Source organism: Mytilus edulis, chromosome 3 (assembly GCF_963676685.1).
Source record: "Mytilus edulis chromosome 3, xbMytEdul2.2, whole genome shotgun sequence".
Lineage (NCBI taxonomy): Eukaryota > Metazoa > Mollusca > Bivalvia > Mytilida > Mytilidae > Mytilus > Mytilus edulis.
Window position 1 is genome coordinate 29,753,330 of NC_092346.1, and position 19,785 is coordinate 29,773,114.

Below are 19,785 nucleotides of genomic sequence, written 5' to 3' on the forward strand. Positions count from 1 at the left end.
CTGTTTTTCTAAACAGTCACATCTAAAAAAAAAAAAGATACCAAAAGAATATATAAAGTAAGAGACTGTCAATATAAATCAGACTGCTGTTTCTGCTATAGTTAGATTTGCCCATTACATCGTGGGTAAATGAACTTCTGGTTATGAATTGTAAAAATAACTGTATGTATTGGAAAAAAATAGTTGCAAGATAGTTTTGGTAACTATATATATGTTAGCAATCCCCTAAATAAGTTAACAATTGTGACTATTTGCTAGTAGTAAAATGGAAAGCTAGCTCAGATATAACTACAATATACATTGTATATGCTGGTAATAAAATGGCAATCTAGCTCACATACAACTATTTATATATATATGTTTGCAAGTTAGCAAAAGCTAACTATATATTATTTGTTTGCAAATAAATGGCAAGTAAGTTGAGTTTACTAAATGTTGGAAAACAACACCCCTTCCGGTGGTATGATATAGACATAGATATATGAGTGCCAATGAGACAACTCTCAACCCAAGTCACAATTTGTCAAATAAGTCATTATAGATCAAAGCACGGTCTTCAACATGGAGCCTTCGCTCATACCGAACCACCAACTATAAAGAGCCAAAAAATTAATAGTGTAGAACAATTTAAAGGTGAAAGCCAAGTCGGACTAATCTATTATATAAAAAAATCAGAAACGAGCGAGAAACACTTATGAACCACATCAACAAACGACAACCACTGAACACCAGGTACCTTTTACTATTCAGAGGTAATAGTGAATAGAAAACATTAGATGCATTATTTGTTTAATAATCAATAACAAACAATAAATGATGCATTGCGGCTTTCCACATCATATATTTCTGCAGTTTATATAATACATTATTAACATCAATTCTTCATATTTCAATACAAAACGATAATAATAAAAACCTTGGAGACATTAGCCTAATATTTTTACAATTAAGTCTGCAGATTCAATGCATAATTTATGGCTTCAATAAGGCAATTGTTAAAAGTTTTGAAAGTTATATCTTTGAACTTTTTCATTTGGATAATGATTTAAAATATCAACAAAATTTTAGAAATTATATCTTTGAACACATCATTTTGAACTTTTTCAATTTGATAATGGTTTAAAATATCGACAAGTTTTTAAATTGTGTCTTTGAACACATCATTAAAATATTTTTTTTTAAATTTAAATGATTTGATTGCGTTTTCACATAATTTCTACTATCAATTGCATCGAAAATTCATAATGTTTATGCTCCTGTTTTTTTCAAGACTACGCCTATCGATTAACATGTATCCATGAGGGTTCGGATGGGGTTAAATGATTAAAGAATAATGCCCTTAAAAAATGAAGATTAGAGAATAACGGGCAAAAAAAATTGAAATTAGAGAAAATAGAGGTTAATTTTTTTGAAGATTAGAAAAAAGGGGTTAATTTTTTGAAGATTAGAGAAAAAAGGGGTGAAAATTAAATGTTTACAGAATAACAGACCCCCCATCTTGACCCTCATAAAATTAGGGTGTTCACAACCCGTTACATGTTTTAGCAACTTTAAAGTGAAAACAATTTTAAAATGCATAACAAACCTATTGAAATGGCAATAAAATTAATGACTCCAATTAGAAGGAATCCAATTATAGCATCGCTAAATTACAAAACAAAATCCCCAATGACAAAATGTACTTTCGAATGATACAGCATAAACTATATTTAGGTTTTTTTTCAATATTTGGATTTTGCTGTTAGTAGCAACATATTTTGATGCTTCAAGTCTTGTCTGATTAATGTGTTTACAACTCAATGACTTAAATATATGATTGCATCACAAATAATGTTTTAAGAGATTTTTTTCTTAGATCAATATTTTTTAAGTGACAGACTAGAATTATTAGTCCTCATTAACCCGACAAGGATTTTCATGGGAAAGGGTCGTTTAAAGTTGAAGGAAATGTGAAGGTTCTCATTTTTGTGTTTATATATCCAATTTCATAATAGATACGAATCAGGAAATTGAGCTTTACAGTTAATGATTTTGAATAAGTAACTCAATTTTATTCAAACAGACGAAAGTGAAAGGTAAAACGCTGATTTCGTGTGTATTTCATTATTATCTTTGCGGTGTTGTTGTCTTGTTATCAAATCATTGATCAAACATAATGGTGGTTAAATTGTTTGTTCAATTAAAATACCATAACGTCCATCTACTGATGCCAGGTACCTCAATACGCAGATGCAGTCAATTTCAGAAGCCAAATTGTTGGCCTTCCGAAATTTTCAAAGTTGTGCGTTTGTCGAGTTAACGAGCTTCTGTCCACTTACTTAAAAGATTAAACTGGACAGTGAATGTTATTTGCAATTCATTTGGAAAAAACATTATCAATTGATAACGGTTTAATATCTTCGGCAACATGTCACGTAAAGACCTTTCAAAAAGTTATTACAGAGATAGAATTAAAGCATCGCCATGAAACTGGACAGCCGTTCCAAACAAGTAGAATAACAAAAATACTGAACTCAGAGGAAAGTGTATTCAAAGCATCGCCATGAAACTGGACAGCCGTTCAAAAAAAGTAGAATAACAAAAAGTACCGAACTCCGAGGAGCGTTCTAAACGGAAATTCCCTAAGCAAATGGCAAACTCAAACATCAAAACACACAAGGTTCAAATACATAAAACAATTGATAACAACTTTTATATTCCTAACTTGTATACAGGCATTTTCTTATGTATAAATGATGGATTAAACCTGGTTTTATAGCTAGCTAAACCTCTCACTCAGTCGCATAAAATTATATTATATTGACAACGATGTGTGAACAAAACAAACAGACCCGATAGGTTAAGTTGTCAAACATAAGGATACAGTCGTAGCTGTGTATATATTTATCCCATATTTCTAATTGGATGCCCTCTCTTTATAAAAAAAAGTTTACTGCCAAATGAGAAACATCAATGATACCATTTCGCTATACTCAATCAATCAATAATGTAAATCCAACACGAAAACATTTTGCGATGAACATGGTGATGGTTGAAATAATGAAAATTGATTATATAAAAAACACCCAATAAAAACCTGCGTCACTTTTAAGCAATTACGATTTGGTTTCAGGATTTATATAAAAAAAACTCTTCAAGGTAAACACATGAAATATAGTTTTCGCAGTTTTCCTACTAGGTTTAATTCAATCACTTTAGTGCAAGTATGTCACACGATGACACGATTTATTATTAGCAATTATATTCTAGCAGATATTTGAATGAATAGTAAAGAAAGTCACTCAATCCATATGCATCATCTAGTTTTAAAAAACATTACAAATCAAATTACATTTATAAATAAAATTTCCAATAAAAATAATTAGATAATAGCAGATGACGTCTCGTCGACGAAATGGAGAGTAGTATAAAAGGCTGCTTCCGGGTAGAAAAAGTCAGAGGGTACAATCATAATGTTTTGTTTAAGCCTGAAATTGATATATGACTGGAATTACAAGGAGCACTGTAAGAGTTTTCTTTAAACGTTTATATCTGTACTGTCCCTTATTGAGAATTTCAAAATATATGTTAATTATGGGTTCAAAGAATGGGGGCTATTTTGAAATTCGACTTGTCCGTCCGTTCGTTCTACAAAGATTTACATAACTCATACTAATGCACTTTTGAACAAAAAGACTTAATATTTAATCATCAGCTTAACAGTGATGAGTTGTAACATGTGAGCGCTTTTTGGATCTGTCAGAAACCCAATCGTCAATCCTCGGGTGACTCCGCTACATGAAAGTACGGAATCGGCCGAGTTGAAACGAATGGTCGGACACCTTCTCGCTGTTTGCGTATACTTTGAATTTTTCAATAATGTATAATGCGAACTTACAACTTTTCAGATACTTTGAATTACGATAGGGGCATGCTTATAGCAAGACAACGCGTGCATAACTGAATAAAGATTCAATATCTGTTACAACGATATGACATATTTGCCACGATTGGGCATCAACCTGTTCTCCTGTTCTAAAGAAAATACCATTTCCATAAAAAGTGCAGCATCATATGAACGTTGGCACTGACGGAGGCTATTTGTTCAACCGAAATATTTTTTAAACGCGATTTTATATAATTCTTTTCGTATACTACCATCCTATATTAGTATGATACGATCGTTGCGCAAATCTTAAGACTTTTATATTCGTATTATATATCTCCTCTTTCGGGGTTCGCTACTTTTGTAACGTATTGTGATTTTAAGGGAGTAGTCAAACTACCGATGGAGGTAATTGTTAGCCTTTAAGATCTTGACACTCGTTGGGTTTATTTTCCCTATAAAAGTTATATTTATCTATTTTTAAAATGAACTAAAAAGAAGCCTTCTGAATCTTCTTTTCAGATGTTTGTTATATTAGTTCAGTTATAACCCCAAAAAGAGGAGGCATAGTCCTATACTTGCAGTACTATTAAATTCGATTTCCTGTATGACATGATGATTTTTCTTTAAAGTTAGCTGCAGCGGTCGGATGTGTTCAAGAGGCATGATTTTTATACCAATTTGCTAAAAAATTATATTATATAAACTAATAAATCTCTGCATGAGAATTTCTGAGATAGGATTACAATGACAAACGATTTTACTCCGTGGATTTTAAAGATACACATCTCAACAAAAGGTTTTACAAAAATAGTATTTTATCATGATGTACTAGGTATCACATTGAATAAAATGACTTTGATTATCGATGAAAAATCATAAATAGTGGCTGGCATGTCCCTCGCAATCAAGAATTTATTTGATGTCGTCGTTATAAACGTAATGGGGGTTTACATCACGAGTTTTAATAAAAACCTCCCTGTTTACATGTCAGATTGACGGGAGATTTGCCAAATAAATGTTAAAATCTTGTATTAAATCGTTTAAGGTATGTCCAATTTTAATCTGGTGATTTTGACATTAAAGTCTTCTATTTTCAGCATGTTAAATCAATAAGACATTTTTTTCTCGCATAATCAAATCAAAGGAAATCATATTGCCAATAAGATTCATACAACAAACACACTTTTTATGTAGTTTGGAAATTAAATGAAATGTTACTTTAAACAAAAAAGCGTGGGATCTCCCCCTTTTTGTTCGAAAACAATGATGCTCTAGAAACAAGATGGATGAAGCTAAAAAAATGTTGAACTACTTAAAAACCGCTGAAGAATGATTATGCTTATTAGCTTGCTAAAGAATTAATAAATCATAAGGATAAGATACTTTCGGTTTAAGTCAACGAAACAGCAACCAAACGACACAAAAAAAATGTATGTGTTTAGTTTGAAGAAAAGACAAAACAGCGGAGACCACAAACTGAAGTCAGAGGAAAAGAGCAAAAGTGAAGAGACACACAAACAAACCTAAAAGAGAAACAAAGCAGATAATACCAATATTCTTCCCTTATATGCCGTAGCTGTTATTTTGAAAAAGCAAACATGTTCTGCCCAAACAGGAAAGAGAAAAGCCCTAAACACAAAGAGAAAACACTGCATTTAAATATTCATTAGATTATCTTAGGATTAAATTACTTTCACGAGGCCTTCAACTTGTCTTTTTTTGTTGTAATTGTAGTAATTTAGTAGGTATAATGAACTATCGAATATTTTCAATCTTTTGTTCTTTTAACTGACATGACTTTGAACTCATGAATTCTTCTTTTTCCAACCATTATTCAAAACCAAATTCCAAAAAAATCATAATGGCATCATTGAGGCTCCCGCAGGGTCAAAAACGACCTGCGACCTCTGGGCTTTTAAGAGGCGACTTCCGACCTGAGGGCCTTTTAAAAACGACCTGCGACCTGTAAAATTTGGAAAAAACGACCTCCGACCAACTTCCGTCCTCTGTGTTAGGGAAAACGACCTGCGACCTGTACATTTCCCTTAAAAACGACCACTCGACGAACTTAAAAGCGACCTTGCGACCTGAGGGGGGTACCCTGTGGGAGCCTCATCATTGTTCCATTGGGAATCAGCTTTCAAGGACGTAAAATGTCTATTATACAAACTAAGTAGTAGAAAAACAATATTTTGGACTTATCATATGGTCCTTTGATGCGTGCTTGTGGCCGTTGAATGAATAATAAGCCGAACAGACTATACGCATGTATGAGATAGGATATAACCGAGGTATATTGTAGTTTTTTTGAAACGGCAATCAATTTAACATAAAATATTATATTAATATCTGTAGAGTTAAAAATGGATATTTTATACGACAGTGAACTCAGGGTGACCGCACTTTTGGTGCTTCACTGTTTCTTATCTTTCGTATGATTGATGACTTTCGATTGATTTTCCCATCAAATTAATCTCGTCTTCATTAAATCGATTCGGTATGACGTCCTTCTATCCTAAAGATATATTAAGTTAGAGTTCAAGTTATTTAGACTTATGCTTTAATCATCATTGTATAAAAACATTGATACATTATCTATTCATTTAAATATCGAATTAATTTAAATATTGAAATTCATATATTCATCTTAAACCGTTATCGGACATAAATCATTATTTTTCAAACTGTAACATGTTTGGTTTTTTTTTACATTTAAGTCAGCTTCTCATGAGGGAACCGTACAATAGCAAAATTTTAAACTCTAGCCAATATATCATTTTCATTGGCAGTTAAATTCCAGACCAAGTCCAGTTTTTTTGGTACTATTGTTAAACCCAGTCTCGTATTTCTTTTGAGTTATGCTTGTAAAAAGTAGCAAAACACCAGGAAACAACTAAAAACCATTAGTCAAAGGAAAACAGACGGCAAAGTTACGGCCAAATGAAAAAAAAAGACCAAGAGACTCTACATGGAAAATTTAAGATAAGCTACAACAAAACCAAACCATAGTTGAGCACAGGTGTTCCGAAAGGATGAACAGTTCCTGCTGGACTATATTTACATGCGTTGTGTTGTAATGTTATACGTTTTGTGATACAGCATCATAATTGGCATTGTCAAACTGATTTGAGTTTCTTGTCTAACCATTAGGTATACTAAATTAATAAAATGTCGGTACACATACATACCTTGTCAGCAACAACAGACACTATTTTTTTTTAAACTCACACAACAGAAAACAGAAAGCTTAAGTCTTAAACCTGCTATTCATAGGTTGTCTTTATTTGCTGTCTGTTATGTTTGTTTTTCGCTATTTCTTTTATCATAAATCAGGCAGTTCATTTTCTCGTTTGATTTGTTTTATATTTATGATTTCTGTTCAATTAAAAACGAAAAGGCCATATTTTGACATCACGGTACCTTTTTATATAGCTGGGTTTTGAACATTTCTAAAGGTTGTACTGTGACCTACAATTACTAACATACAAGTCATTTGGTCTCTGGTGGAGAGTTATTGACAATTATACAACATCTCCTTTTTTTCATATAAAGCTAAAGCCATGTTAATCTATATAAAAACAAGAACTGGATTCGTGTGTTTCGAAGCATACGTGACAGATCCTGCTCAAGTAGTGTCTACCGGTGTGAAGTTTTAGAAACTAGAAGACTAGAAACACGTCAAAACTGGTAGCACACTAAGATGAGTGATAATGGTAGTGTTGTCTAGGAGATAGTAAACAAGCATAACAAAGGTCGTAAAAAGGGTGTGTTTATTTCCACCAACATCAAATAAGGCGAAACGCAAAAGTGCGAAACCAAAATCAGTTCTCGATTTTGCACTTTCCCCTCCTTGTTTTTTAACTTTTCAGACGAACTTTCAAAGAAGATGAACGCTAAATGACAGCATCCGGTCATCAATCAAGTAAGCATCAAAGAACTCTATCCTACAACCAAAATATTGTGTGATAAATTGGGTTTGCATTGTCAACATATCCACCTTTTCAAAAATTAACATAAAAGATATAACGAAATGTGTATTGTTTCCATTTATGAAACGAAAAAACAATCAAAACCACGAAGACACAGTGAAAAAAAGTTGAAAACAGTAACACCAAGGATCTAGCTAGTGTGCTCCTGATATAGACAAACAGTTCGTGTTCTAGTATTGACATTCGTTATCTTGCTTTGTTAATTCGCATCAAAAAGGAGGACGAAGACAACGAATATATATACTCATAATTCTTACTTCACTTTAGGAAACACACTACGTCATGACAAAAACAAAAAAGAAAACAAACACCACAAAACATCACATAGAAAGCTAAACGACGAGTAACACGAATACCACCAATATCCGGGGAAGAGTAGCCGGTACTCTGTAATGTTACAGCGGATTCCATTGAGTGTGTAGCCAAAGGTAATATCTTTGGTTAGCTTGCTTGTTAGATGAACCGTGAAGTCATTGTTAGCTTAGGTAAACTACCCTACTTTAAGAATAGACTAGTCCTACAGAAAACAAATCAATCTGTCTGTTCGACTATGCTTATTCGAAAGGAGGGTATAGTTTATCTAACCCAACAATGACTTCACGGTTCAGCTAACAAGCAAGCTAACCAAAGATATTACCTTTCGCTACACACTCAATGGAATCTGCTGTAATAGATGTCAAAATGTTGCTTTTAGTGACAAATTTGATATTTTCAAGCTTTCGGGTGTCAGCCTAAATATATTAACGTTAGTAATCAAATTTCTGTTTTTACTCTATATACCAGCAGTCGATTTCACAAAAAAACTTACGACTAAGATCGGTCGTAAGTATACTGAATTGTTCATGACTTACGATCAATCTTATAGTCTTAAGATTTTTTGTGAAATCGAATCCTGTATTATAAGTATTATAATAATATTACAAAATCCGAACATCGTGAGAAGAATAACCGCTTTCTTCCATGCATCTGTAATGTCGCATTGGATAGAGAATGCATGTACATGTATAAGTTGAGTTTATTTTTCAAAAAAATGTGTATTATGGACAATGCATGCAAGTGACAATATTTCTCTCCGGATATGGTATGGTAGCCTTCATGTTTGTAAATTTCTCCTAAATTTTGTGTTCTGTGAACAAGGCGTGCAAGTGACATTATTTCTCTCCGGATATAGTATGGTAGCTTTCAAGTTTTGTATATTTCTCTTTAATTATGTGTCCTGTTGAATAGGCGTGTAAGTGACATCATTTATCTCCAGATATGGCATGGTAGCCTTCCAGTTTTGTTTATTTCTCTTAATTTGCGTGTTCTGTGGTCAAGATGTGCAAGTGACATTATTTCTCTCCGGATATTGTATGGTAGTCTTCAAGTTTTGTATATTTCCCTTAAATTGTGTGTTCTGTCGACATACGCTGCAAGTGACAAGATTTCTCTCCGGATATGGTATGGTAGCCTCTAGTTTTGTATCTTTCTCTTAAATTGTGTGTTCTGTGGACAATGCGTGCAAGTGACATCATTTCTCTCCGGAGATGGTATAGAAGCCCTCAAGTTTTGTATAATTTTCAAAATTTGTGTGTTTTGAGGACAGGCGTGCAAGTGACATCATTTCTCTCCGGAGATGGTATGGAAGCTCTCAAGTTTTGTATAATTTTCAAAATTTGTGTGTTTTGAGGACAGGCGTGCAAGTGACATCATTTATCTCCGGAGATGGTATAGAAGCCTTCAAAAATGTAAACTAATTGCTCAATATCACATTCTTTCCTTATTCGTCTTATATTATTATACATACTAAGACCCTTTAACAACGTAGTTCTGACTGTGGTATGTTAGAGAAAAAATTAGTTCGATAACAATGGCAGAATATTATACGTTGATAGGAAATATTTATTGAACTATTTTGCATAGCTAATATCTGAACCTTTTTATCTCAATTTTTGGATATCTTCCAATCGATTTGTTTATTTTAAACATCAATACTTTACATACTTCCCCGTATTTTGTTCGGTTCTTTGTGGTACTTGATCTAGATGTTGATAGTTCTTGTATACTGGTTCAATATTAACTGAAATATTATTACGACGAGTTTTTCTCATATTAATTAAATTTAACAATCAATGACGGCAAAACAATGATGAGAAAAACAAAACAAAATTGGGTTCAATGCAAACGATGATTCTGCAAAAATACATTTTAAATAGCTTTAATAGGTAGAAAAACTTTGCAATATATTAAATTGTCGTTGTTGCTGACAATTGTAAATTAAAATTGAAGTCAAAGCGCTGTATCATTTTTCTCCATGTTTTCAAAACATAGCAACAGTATAATTTTAAAGCATAATTCTTAATCAATTTTCTATTCATGAAAATTTTAATTTTGCTTGATGTATTGCATAAATTTTAATATTTTATGAAGCATTTAATGATCAATGTTATTCACGGGGAACTAAAATTACAAATTTATTTTAGAACGGACACGGACCTAATTAAATGACACAGCAGTGCACTCAGCAGTCAGCAGACAAGTTTTCATCGTGTTGTAACTGGCGATGTCACTTTCACAGCATTTTACTGGCATTATGTTTTTTGGTCTGTGCAGCCGTCCGTCCGTCTGTCCGTTCGTTTGTCCCGCTTAGGGTTACATTTTTTGGTCAAGATAGTTTTGGATGAAGTTGAAGTCCAATCAACTTGAAACTTAGTACACCTTTTCTTTATGATATCGTCTTTCTATTCTTAATGCCAAATTAGAGTTTTGACCCCACGGTCTACTGAACATAGAAAATGATACAGCCAGTTGGACATCCTTGTACTATGGACACATTTTGGTTAGTTACAATATCAAATATATGTGGCTTCCGAATGCCCGATATACAATTACAACTTTGGGATTTATACAGTAATAAGAACGGAATTTTCCAGTTATGATCTTCCGTGCCATAACAAAATATTAAAACGCAATTTTATTTTAATTGTGAAAAAAGCACTCTTTTTTATTAGCAGTATCAATTGGAAGAAAATAGAATATGTACACGATCATTTACAATTGAAATTAGTTGTTTACTTGTCTCCAAAACAGCCCTTGTCCAGACTGAAAACACAATGACGAAAAATAAGTCAGTCTACAATATTTTTGGGACATGACCATAAACCCAAGTTTTCTAGTTTAGAGACCTGTTGATCGGCAGTTATTAGATGTTGATAGTAAGTGAAATTAATCAATATTCGTCTGATTTCTATACCTTTTTCGCGGATTTTTTAAGTCGAATATGTGATAGTTTCTTGTGTGTGTGGGTGTGTGTGATTTATCGTTTGGTTGATATTGGGCTTTGTGTTGAATTCCGACTTATATCATGTATATATAGCCAATCCTTCCATGTACATTGGATTCAGCAAAACGATATATATGTTCAAATATTGATGACGGTCACTACGCTTAAGTAAGCTTGAAAATGTGACCAAAATCATTTACATGAGTATATCCATCCCTGATGAATGACTAACTGAGTGATTGACTGCATGGTGTTTAACGAGCAGTGGAAAATGTTTCATGCTTATAAAAGTGTTTAGCATAGCCGAAATATAATATATATACTTATAAAATTCTTTATTTTATGATTTTTATTAACATTTCAATTTGCACATACAATGTATTTATTGCATGTGTAATTTTCTCAGTTACTTACGTCATAAGGGATTTATAAAATTCCTTGTTATATAAAGCACAAAATTGTAGCATAAATGGCAACGTAAAATGCACAAAAGTAAATATTACATCTTTTTAGTTACATTATACACACGTTTCACGTGCAGTCGTTAAAGCTAGTGTCCTCTCAGCACGTTTACTAACAGATGAGTCTAGAGGTGGTAGTTTCATAAGACTTAAAGGAGGTCTATTTGCAATTACCCCTGGAGGCCGATTTGCTACTTCCTGAGTAGAACGTCCACGTCGAGACATAGGTCGTGAGGATGATGTATAGTCCAATGTTGTATTTTGTGACGACTGAACACTATTTTTCTGGTAATTTAATGTCGTACTATTGACTGGATTAGAATCAATTGACAGTATAGGCTTTGGTCCATTTGAAGTCATGATGACCCTATCTGACTTCGGTCTATTGTTCATATTTGAAGTAGAATTTCCGTTTTTTAGTAACCTCGCTTCCGTTCTTTGACGCACAAGATACACATTTTCCGAAGTAGGTCGACTAGCTCGAACATTACCATATTGCTGCCTGCGGTGTCGTTGTCTGGTCGAAATTTCAGACATGGTGTCTTCTCTTTGACGATTTCTAGCATGCTTTTCATATTGTGCTTTACTGAAGCTTGTGTTTGTTGTGTTGGTATTTTCAGAGTTTTTATTTGTGCTTCGTAAATCAGTCCGTTCACGTCTTATACCAGTTCGTTCCCGAATTATACCAGTTCGCTCACGTGTTATACCCGTTCGCTCACGTGTAATACCCGTTCGTTCACGTGTTATATCAGGTTCAACACATGGTACTGGTGTCTTAATATGAGCATACCTATCGTACCCTATAGGGTCAATAATGTCATTAGTAGGCGTGGCGGGCGGAGCCTGGACATTGAATGATGTCTCTGTTAGCACCATTTTTCTATTTTCGCCTTCATGGCGACTAGGACATTCACGATATGAACCCTCGACATCTCGTTTTCCTAGTCTAGAAGTTGGTCTTGTAGACCGGCAGCGTCTTTGTGCAGTAGAATCAACAGGACTCTCATCTTCGTCGTCCGCCGGTAGATGGCGTCGTCGGACGTAGCTTGATTTTGGACGATTAATCCTGGTATTAATCATTCGTTCTTCGTCGGCCATTTTTGTTTCTTCCTCGTCAGATGATGAATTATTTATTATATTTTTATCATTATGAAATCCCATAGAAGTTTTAGATCTACCGCCTTTTTGTTTATGCACAGAGAGACGTTGTGATAGTCTTTTTTCGGTCTCTTTAAATGAGCTATCACTTAAGCTATTATCCCCTTCCGCACAGTGATCGTCTTGGCGATGAAGGGCGCGTTCGGTAAACTTTTTATTTAATTCCTCTTGGTCCTGAACAAGTCTGAATATCTGATCTGCTTTTGATTCGTGAAAACTTAAATTAATTCGAGACAATACTTTATCTGAAGAATTTCTGGGTGGTTCTGGATCGCTGTCGTTACTAACAATAGTAGCATTCGATGAGGCCATGGTCTACATGGTTGAAACCTGTAAATAGACCAATGAACTGTTTACATTATGATATACATTGTAATTCCGTGTCAAGACTTAATTAAAATGCCGAACAAAAGACAAAAAGAAAGAATTGGCATTTTAAAGATCATGCGTTTCAAATTACCAAACACAATCCATCTTTTCATAAATATATAACAATGAAAAAGAAAACCTTACATTTTGTTTACACTTTCGATTTTATTCCTTGTTGGGTTATAAATAATTGTAGCAATTACTGACTTTTTTGTAAATACATACTGACATTGCACGTGACTAGCCTGTATTGAAAATTGATGTACCATGCATTTTTTATACTATTTTTGTCAATTTTCAAAAAGACATATTATATATAATTTAAAAGTGCATTGAACGGAACATAGAGCATGGTAAATGCATTTAAATAATAAATAATAAATTCTTATGTCATTTTTAAATATATGTGAAAGTGTAAAAGGTATATGAATTGTTTAAATATCCATATAAAATTGTGCGTGTTTAAAATATAAAATAGCTATGAAAATAACGAAGTATTGAAAGCTTTACAATGAAAACATTCCGCACAATGTGTAATTACTTAACGGAACTCCTTGTAGATATCATTGCCTGGGCTTCTCTAAGATCCTCTAAGGCCACGTTAAACTTTAAAATATATAGTTCAAAAACTCACCTCGTGCAAAATTTTGAAAACAACAGTCATGTAAAAAAATGTTATTTTAATATATCAGAAGTTTAGAACAAACTAACACATAACACTACAACGTGTGATTCCATACTTTAATTCCATGTTAAAGGCCACGGTATGTATTGTATAAATAACTCTTTAAATCGTCTTTGTCAAACCCCGGTTGTCATGGTACAATGTACACATAGATCGATCATGTTCTATCTGAACATTTAAAAGGATAAACTATCGTATCATAAACATTAATTCAATTCCAATTTGAAGATAAAGATGCAATTCTTCTTGTAAGATGAAACTTTTAACTCATGAAATATTTAAGACGAATCGAAATAGATTATCCATTATACGTCTCTAAACGTTCCGATACCAAATAGTTTTATCACAATTATGGATAGCTCACTATTTTTTAAGAATCTGTTTTTGATTCTGGATCTGACTGGAGTGTCATTCAACAAAGGTGTGATCGCACAATGAAAATGCAATTTACACCTGTAAATAGAAGTTCAGTCTAAAACGGGCTATTGATCTTGAGTATAACGTAGCTAAAACACCATGGAGCCATGATATGGAAAAATGATTGGGAAACCAATATAAAAAAATAGATTTGAATCAACCATCCGTCAACTTTTACGTCATTCCATCGCCCATTTTCATTTCACTATCCAAAGAAAGCTTCAAGTTGACTTCTCGTAAAGACGAGACCTTGAACAAAAATATGCTGGTAATGATAATTATTTTAGTTTAACAATTAATGTATCAATATCATATGCCATTTATGTAATTACCATTTGAACTTTATAGCCTTACATTTTTCTAAGTACATCGAAGAATCTGGTGATAAAAATGAAAAAAGGCCACGAGTAGCGCACAGGTCATGTGTAAAAAGCAAGATAAGAGTTGGTGCATCACATTTATCAATGGTATAATTGATTGAAGCTTGTATACATGTATCAGCTTAGGTGTAACAACACTTCAAGGGTATTAACATTTTTTAGCTTGTTACAAAAGCTAATATTTACCATGTTAAAGGGATAAAAATACAAAATGCCACGTAGTTTCAAAAAAAATCATACATGTAAAAAGGTGCATCACATTTTAACAATGGTATACTTGACTCTAAACCTTGTATACATGTATCAGCTTAGATGTAACAACACTTCAAGGGTATTAACATTTTCTACCATGTCAAATACTGAAGCTAATATTTACCATGTTTAAAGTGATAAACATGCAAAATGCCACGCAGTTGCAAAAAAGTCATGTGTAAAAAGGTGCATCACATTTTATCAAGGGTATACTCGATTGAACCTTGTATACATGTATCAGCTTAGATGTAACAACACTTCAAGGGTATTAACATTTTCTAGCTTGTTACATATACTAAAGCTAATATTTACCTAATCGTGACATTGAGCTAAGTGGACACTGTTGCCATGAGTCAGTGGTGTTCAAATTATTTAATACTTCCCCAAGTACTTCATTTTACTATACCTTTATGGGTAGAAAGTTAAAATCAATACGTTGAAAAACTGATATCTGCAAAGTCAACAAAAGCTCCGATACTAGTGTACGTAAAACTAAGCTTTAACAATGCTTCTATTTAATTTCGGTCATACTCACGAATGTGGAATCGTTTCATCAATATATTTTATCAGGCTTAGAACGAGTTTAATGAACGCTTCAAACGACTTTATCCGTAAAAACAAAATTAGTTATAGAAACTTTTCCAAAGTTTACGTATTTAAGTGACGTCATATATCATATTTATCTGCTTAATGTATTAGTGAAATAAAGGTGTGATGTACTTTGAAATTGAAAACTGAATAAATAAATAACAAATCCATATTTTGATTTAATATCAAGGATATGTGTTAATTTGAATTACCCCAGTATTTGCAGATGTTTATGATAGGGAATAACATATGGAGCCCCCGGATGTAGGCGAACTTAAATAAAAATGGTGACATCTTTCTAGCATATACCAAAGGAAGTCGATGTAACCTACTGTCGACCACTTAGTTGCCTTTTATCAACGAGCAAAGTCCATATAATACAGTCATGTATAAAGGCCCCGACATCACAAAATATAAAACGATTTAAACCAATACACCAAATATGACGGATAGCAATCAACGACAACCATTGAATTTTAGCTTCTTCTTGGCTGGGGACAGACACAAATCCTACAAATACCTTTTCTTTAGAAAGGAGTCACGGCCATGATTTGGTAAAGACATTTCTAAAAGAAAGCTGGAGATTGAATCCAGTTTTATTTTTTCGTAATGTTCTATTGTATTTTTAATCTGTATTTTTTACTAATGTTCTATTGTATTGTTAATTTGTGTATTTCTATATCCTGAATGTTCTTCCATTTATTTGTATTGTAGTCCTGTCATGTAATGTTGTCATTTTAGTGTTATGTTTAACATTGTCAAAAAAAGAGGGATGTTGAGCTACCCATAAAACTAGGTTCAATCCACCATTTTTTTTCTTAAAATGTCCTGTACCAAGTCAGGAAAATGACTACTATTGTCTTATAGTTCGATTTTGTGTGTGTTGCATTTCAGTGTTTCTGTTGTGTCTTTGTTCTATATTTGATGTGTTTCTCTCAGTTTTAGTTTGTAACCCGGATTTGTTTTTTCTCAATCTATTTACGAATTTCGAACAGCTGTATACTACTGTCAGCTCCTACTGCTGTCATTTTTGATAGCGGACCGAATCATCTCACTTGCTTATGCTCCAATCAACTATACTTATCGTAGTTAAAGTCATGACATGGCTACCCAAACAAACAAACAAACAAACAAACGTACAGAAGCCTTACAGCTACATATTGATCCGAAGCAAGAATACGTGATAAGAAGCCTTTTAGCGCGTCTGGATATCCTTGGATGACGAAATACTTATATTTAGTTGAAACCCTAAATCAAATTGTGCGTGACTGCGTATTTATACATCCATCGATCTCACCAAGCAGAACCATCACCTAATTGGCAAATTTAGTTCTTATAAAATAAAGTCAACTTCGCCATTCATTGAAAATTTGGAAAATAGTGATAACTTTCTATGACATACAGATAATCGATGCTGATTTGCACAAATAAAAACTTTTCGAACAAAAAAATACGAATAAAAATTACATCAAACTAAACCCAAATAAATCAAAAGTGCCAAAAAAATGTAAATAAAAAGAGAACAAACATGTCTTTGTAGAAAAAAATCATTATAGGGAGAGAACAACAAATCTTTGTAAAAATAAAATATTCAAAACATTCCATTTCATTTTAAATGGCTTCCTTGTATGAACTTGGTCCACATTTAAAACATGATAATGCGCGTCACGTGCTCGTTGCAATTTCGTTACGTATGCAAATTTCTGTTCAGTGTAATCATTAAATCATTGATCATCTTGTTATTATTGTTTAAAAATAGATTAGTATCAAATCTTATCAATATATACTTGGGTATAAATTTTCCTGATGATTACTATCTCGTACATTGGCCGGTTTATCGACTTAATGAATTTTATTGGATTTTTTAGATTCTCAGTTAAAGTCCATATTCGTGACATATAGGAATAAACTATGAATAAACATTAAATTTGAAGAGTTTTCTGATATATCAAAATAAATTAGAGTTCCAATCTGCCTTCTGATCAAACAAGCACTTAATGCATTCGCCTCATTAAGTTGCACTGCACATGCACAATTACTGTTATAGGTTTTGTGCTATTTGTTCAGTGTTTTTTTCTTCCTTTCTTTTAAACACAAAGAAACTTTATCATAGCCTACTTTGGTAGAGTAAACTTGAAAAATCCTGCAACGTTTGAAATGGTTTTGTGTTATTTGTTCAGTGATTCTTTTCTTCCTTTCTTTGCACACGTTCTTCAGTAGAATCAAATGAAAAAATCCTGCTACTGCGTGATTGTGCAACCATTGACAGGTTGGGGACAACCCACCATTTGGAAACTATTCCGCAGATCAGTAACAATCACCCAATTGTGTAATCACTTGATAGTGCTTATTCAAAATTTTATAAAACAAGTCTTAGTGATTTAAATATAGAAAAGTAGAAAATGGAACAACTTCTGCCAAAGAACCATATTTTTGTTTTGGCTTTTGATAAAGTAAGTAGCTGGAAAATTGTCAATTTTTCGAAGTATTCATAGGCGTGTAACTTCTCAGTAAATCATAATTGTTCTCTAACTCATATTAAAGAAAATTTGTTTCATTTTTTTTTATCATGAATAAATGCCATTACAAGAGTACAATTTGTTAAAAAAAATATTGATTAATTCACGGTTGGTTGTTAAACGTCCAGTGTCAAATATTTCATGCATGTTAGAGAAAAAAGTTTTGAACACTAGAAAGAAATCCTTATTTAAGGATTATTACTCGGATAGGGAACTAACTACTGCCCCGGCAATGGTTTTGCGGGTTATAACACACCGGATTAAGGTTTGATGACACCAGATAACTTTGTGTTTACTTCGCTTGACAATCACAACACAGCCATGCAGTTATAAAAGGTATAATTTGCAATAATACGTCAACAAACTGTGGAATACAGAAGTTCTTACCATACACTTTCATGGTTTAGGAATAACTACATAAGAAGTTTTAACAATTTGATTAAAGTTTTAATTGCGCAAATTTTAGATTATGGTTTAAAATTAAGCGCAAGCTTGTCGGTTAATTTTCTGTGCGGTTACCACGAAAAAGTTTATAAAAATTTAACAATTAAACAACGATTTTTCTCTTTTGTTTGTTTTTCATTTGCCGCAAAGACGAACCATTCAAAAGTTCACTTGTACTTTCAAATAAATTGTTTCTTTCCCCCTGTTACAAGAGCCGTAACACTAGAACGTAAACAAAGAGCAAGCTGCGTTAATCTACTTTATCAGCCTATAATTCGATATTTTTTTATATCAAAATTAAAGTTTGTTTTAAAAAAATATATATATTTCGTGTTTTTTTCTCCTTCGTTAACCGTTACACTGGAACGTAAATGAAGAGCCAGCTGCGCTTCTATACTATTTAAATCATTTAATTAAACAATTTAGTACTTTTTGGTAACTAAAGATAAACTTAATAGAAAAAAATCTTCGTTTTTTTTGTAAGGATTAATTTGTTTTAATTTCAAAATGAGAAAAAAAAACATCTCTCTTACCTGGTGGTCTCATGATTACAGAGAGAGATAGGTTATCCAGGTAATCGTATAGGTAACTTTGCCAATATCTTATATATGTATGTTAATACGTATATGCTTTATAATCCTATGATGTTGACGATCAAATTCTGACCATACAATGCCCATGTCAATGAGATTTAATAAAACTGAACTGCGATTTTAGAATTGATTAAATAAATACATAAATATTTTGAAACGAGCTTTAAAATTCCATGTTTCAATCTATTTAAGGCCTGTAACTTAGTTAAGCAAGATTATTTTAATACCCTTGTGTTTATTAACTTTTAATTGATCGCTTGACCTTGCTGAATGGTTTTAAACTTTTAATTTTACAAGATTTAAATTGTCAATTACACTCTTAAATGAAGTTGCCAAACTCATGTCAGTCCATTAGAGATAGTATCAATACCCCAAGGGTACTATAAATTTAATATACTCAGGTTTAATATTCAAACATTGAAACCCGGCGTCTTTTAGAATAAAATCTAAAACCAAGGTGCTTATTATTACATAGTAAAATTGAGTAAGGAAGTGGGGAATGTGTCAAAGCGACAACAACCCGACCATAGAGCAGACAACAGCCGAAGTCCACCAATGGGTCTTCAATGTAGCAAGAAACTCCCGCACCCGTAATCGTCCTTCAGCTGCCGCCTGGCCCCTTAAAACATATGTATACTAGTACAGTGATTATGGACGTCATACTAAACTCTGAATTATGTACACAAGAAACTAAAATTAAAAATCATACAAGACTAACTATATAGAGGTTTATTTTGATGAAAGTTAAGATATATCTTTGGTTGACTCTGGTTTTTCTTGACCATGGTATGAAAATCGGC

The 19,785-nt window shown here is 32.8% G+C and overlaps 1 protein-coding gene across 4 annotated transcripts; it reads right to left on the reverse strand.

Annotated features, from left to right (window-relative positions):
* Positions 1-11,437: 11,437 nt before the first annotated feature.
* LOC139516162 (uncharacterized) lies at positions 11,438-19,056 on the reverse strand. Of its 4 annotated transcripts, none has more exons than XM_071306060.1 (2): positions 18,926-19,056; positions 11,438-13,068 (listed from the first exon to the last, which is right to left on the reverse strand). In XM_071306060.1, the coding sequence occupies exon 2, from the start codon at positions 13,048-13,050 to the stop codon at positions 11,638-11,640; it is 1,413 nt and encodes a 470-aa protein (XP_071162161.1). In that variant the 5' UTR covers positions 13,051-13,068; positions 18,926-19,056; the 3' UTR covers positions 11,438-11,637. The 4 variants fall into 4 exon arrangements, with proteins under 4 accessions (XP_071162161.1, XP_071162162.1, XP_071162159.1 ...); XM_071306061.1 differs by lacking the exon at positions 18,926-19,056 and adding an exon at positions 15,154-15,247; XM_071306058.1 differs by lacking the exon at positions 18,926-19,056 and adding an exon at positions 13,742-14,209.
* Positions 19,057-19,785: the final 729 nt, after the last annotated feature.

Bases quoted from the DNA above. Each gene is read 5' to 3' on its own strand.
- LOC139516162 (XM_071306060.1), bottom strand. From the start codon at position 13,050: ATGGCCTCATCGAATGCTACTATTGTTAGTAACGACAGCGATCCAGAA.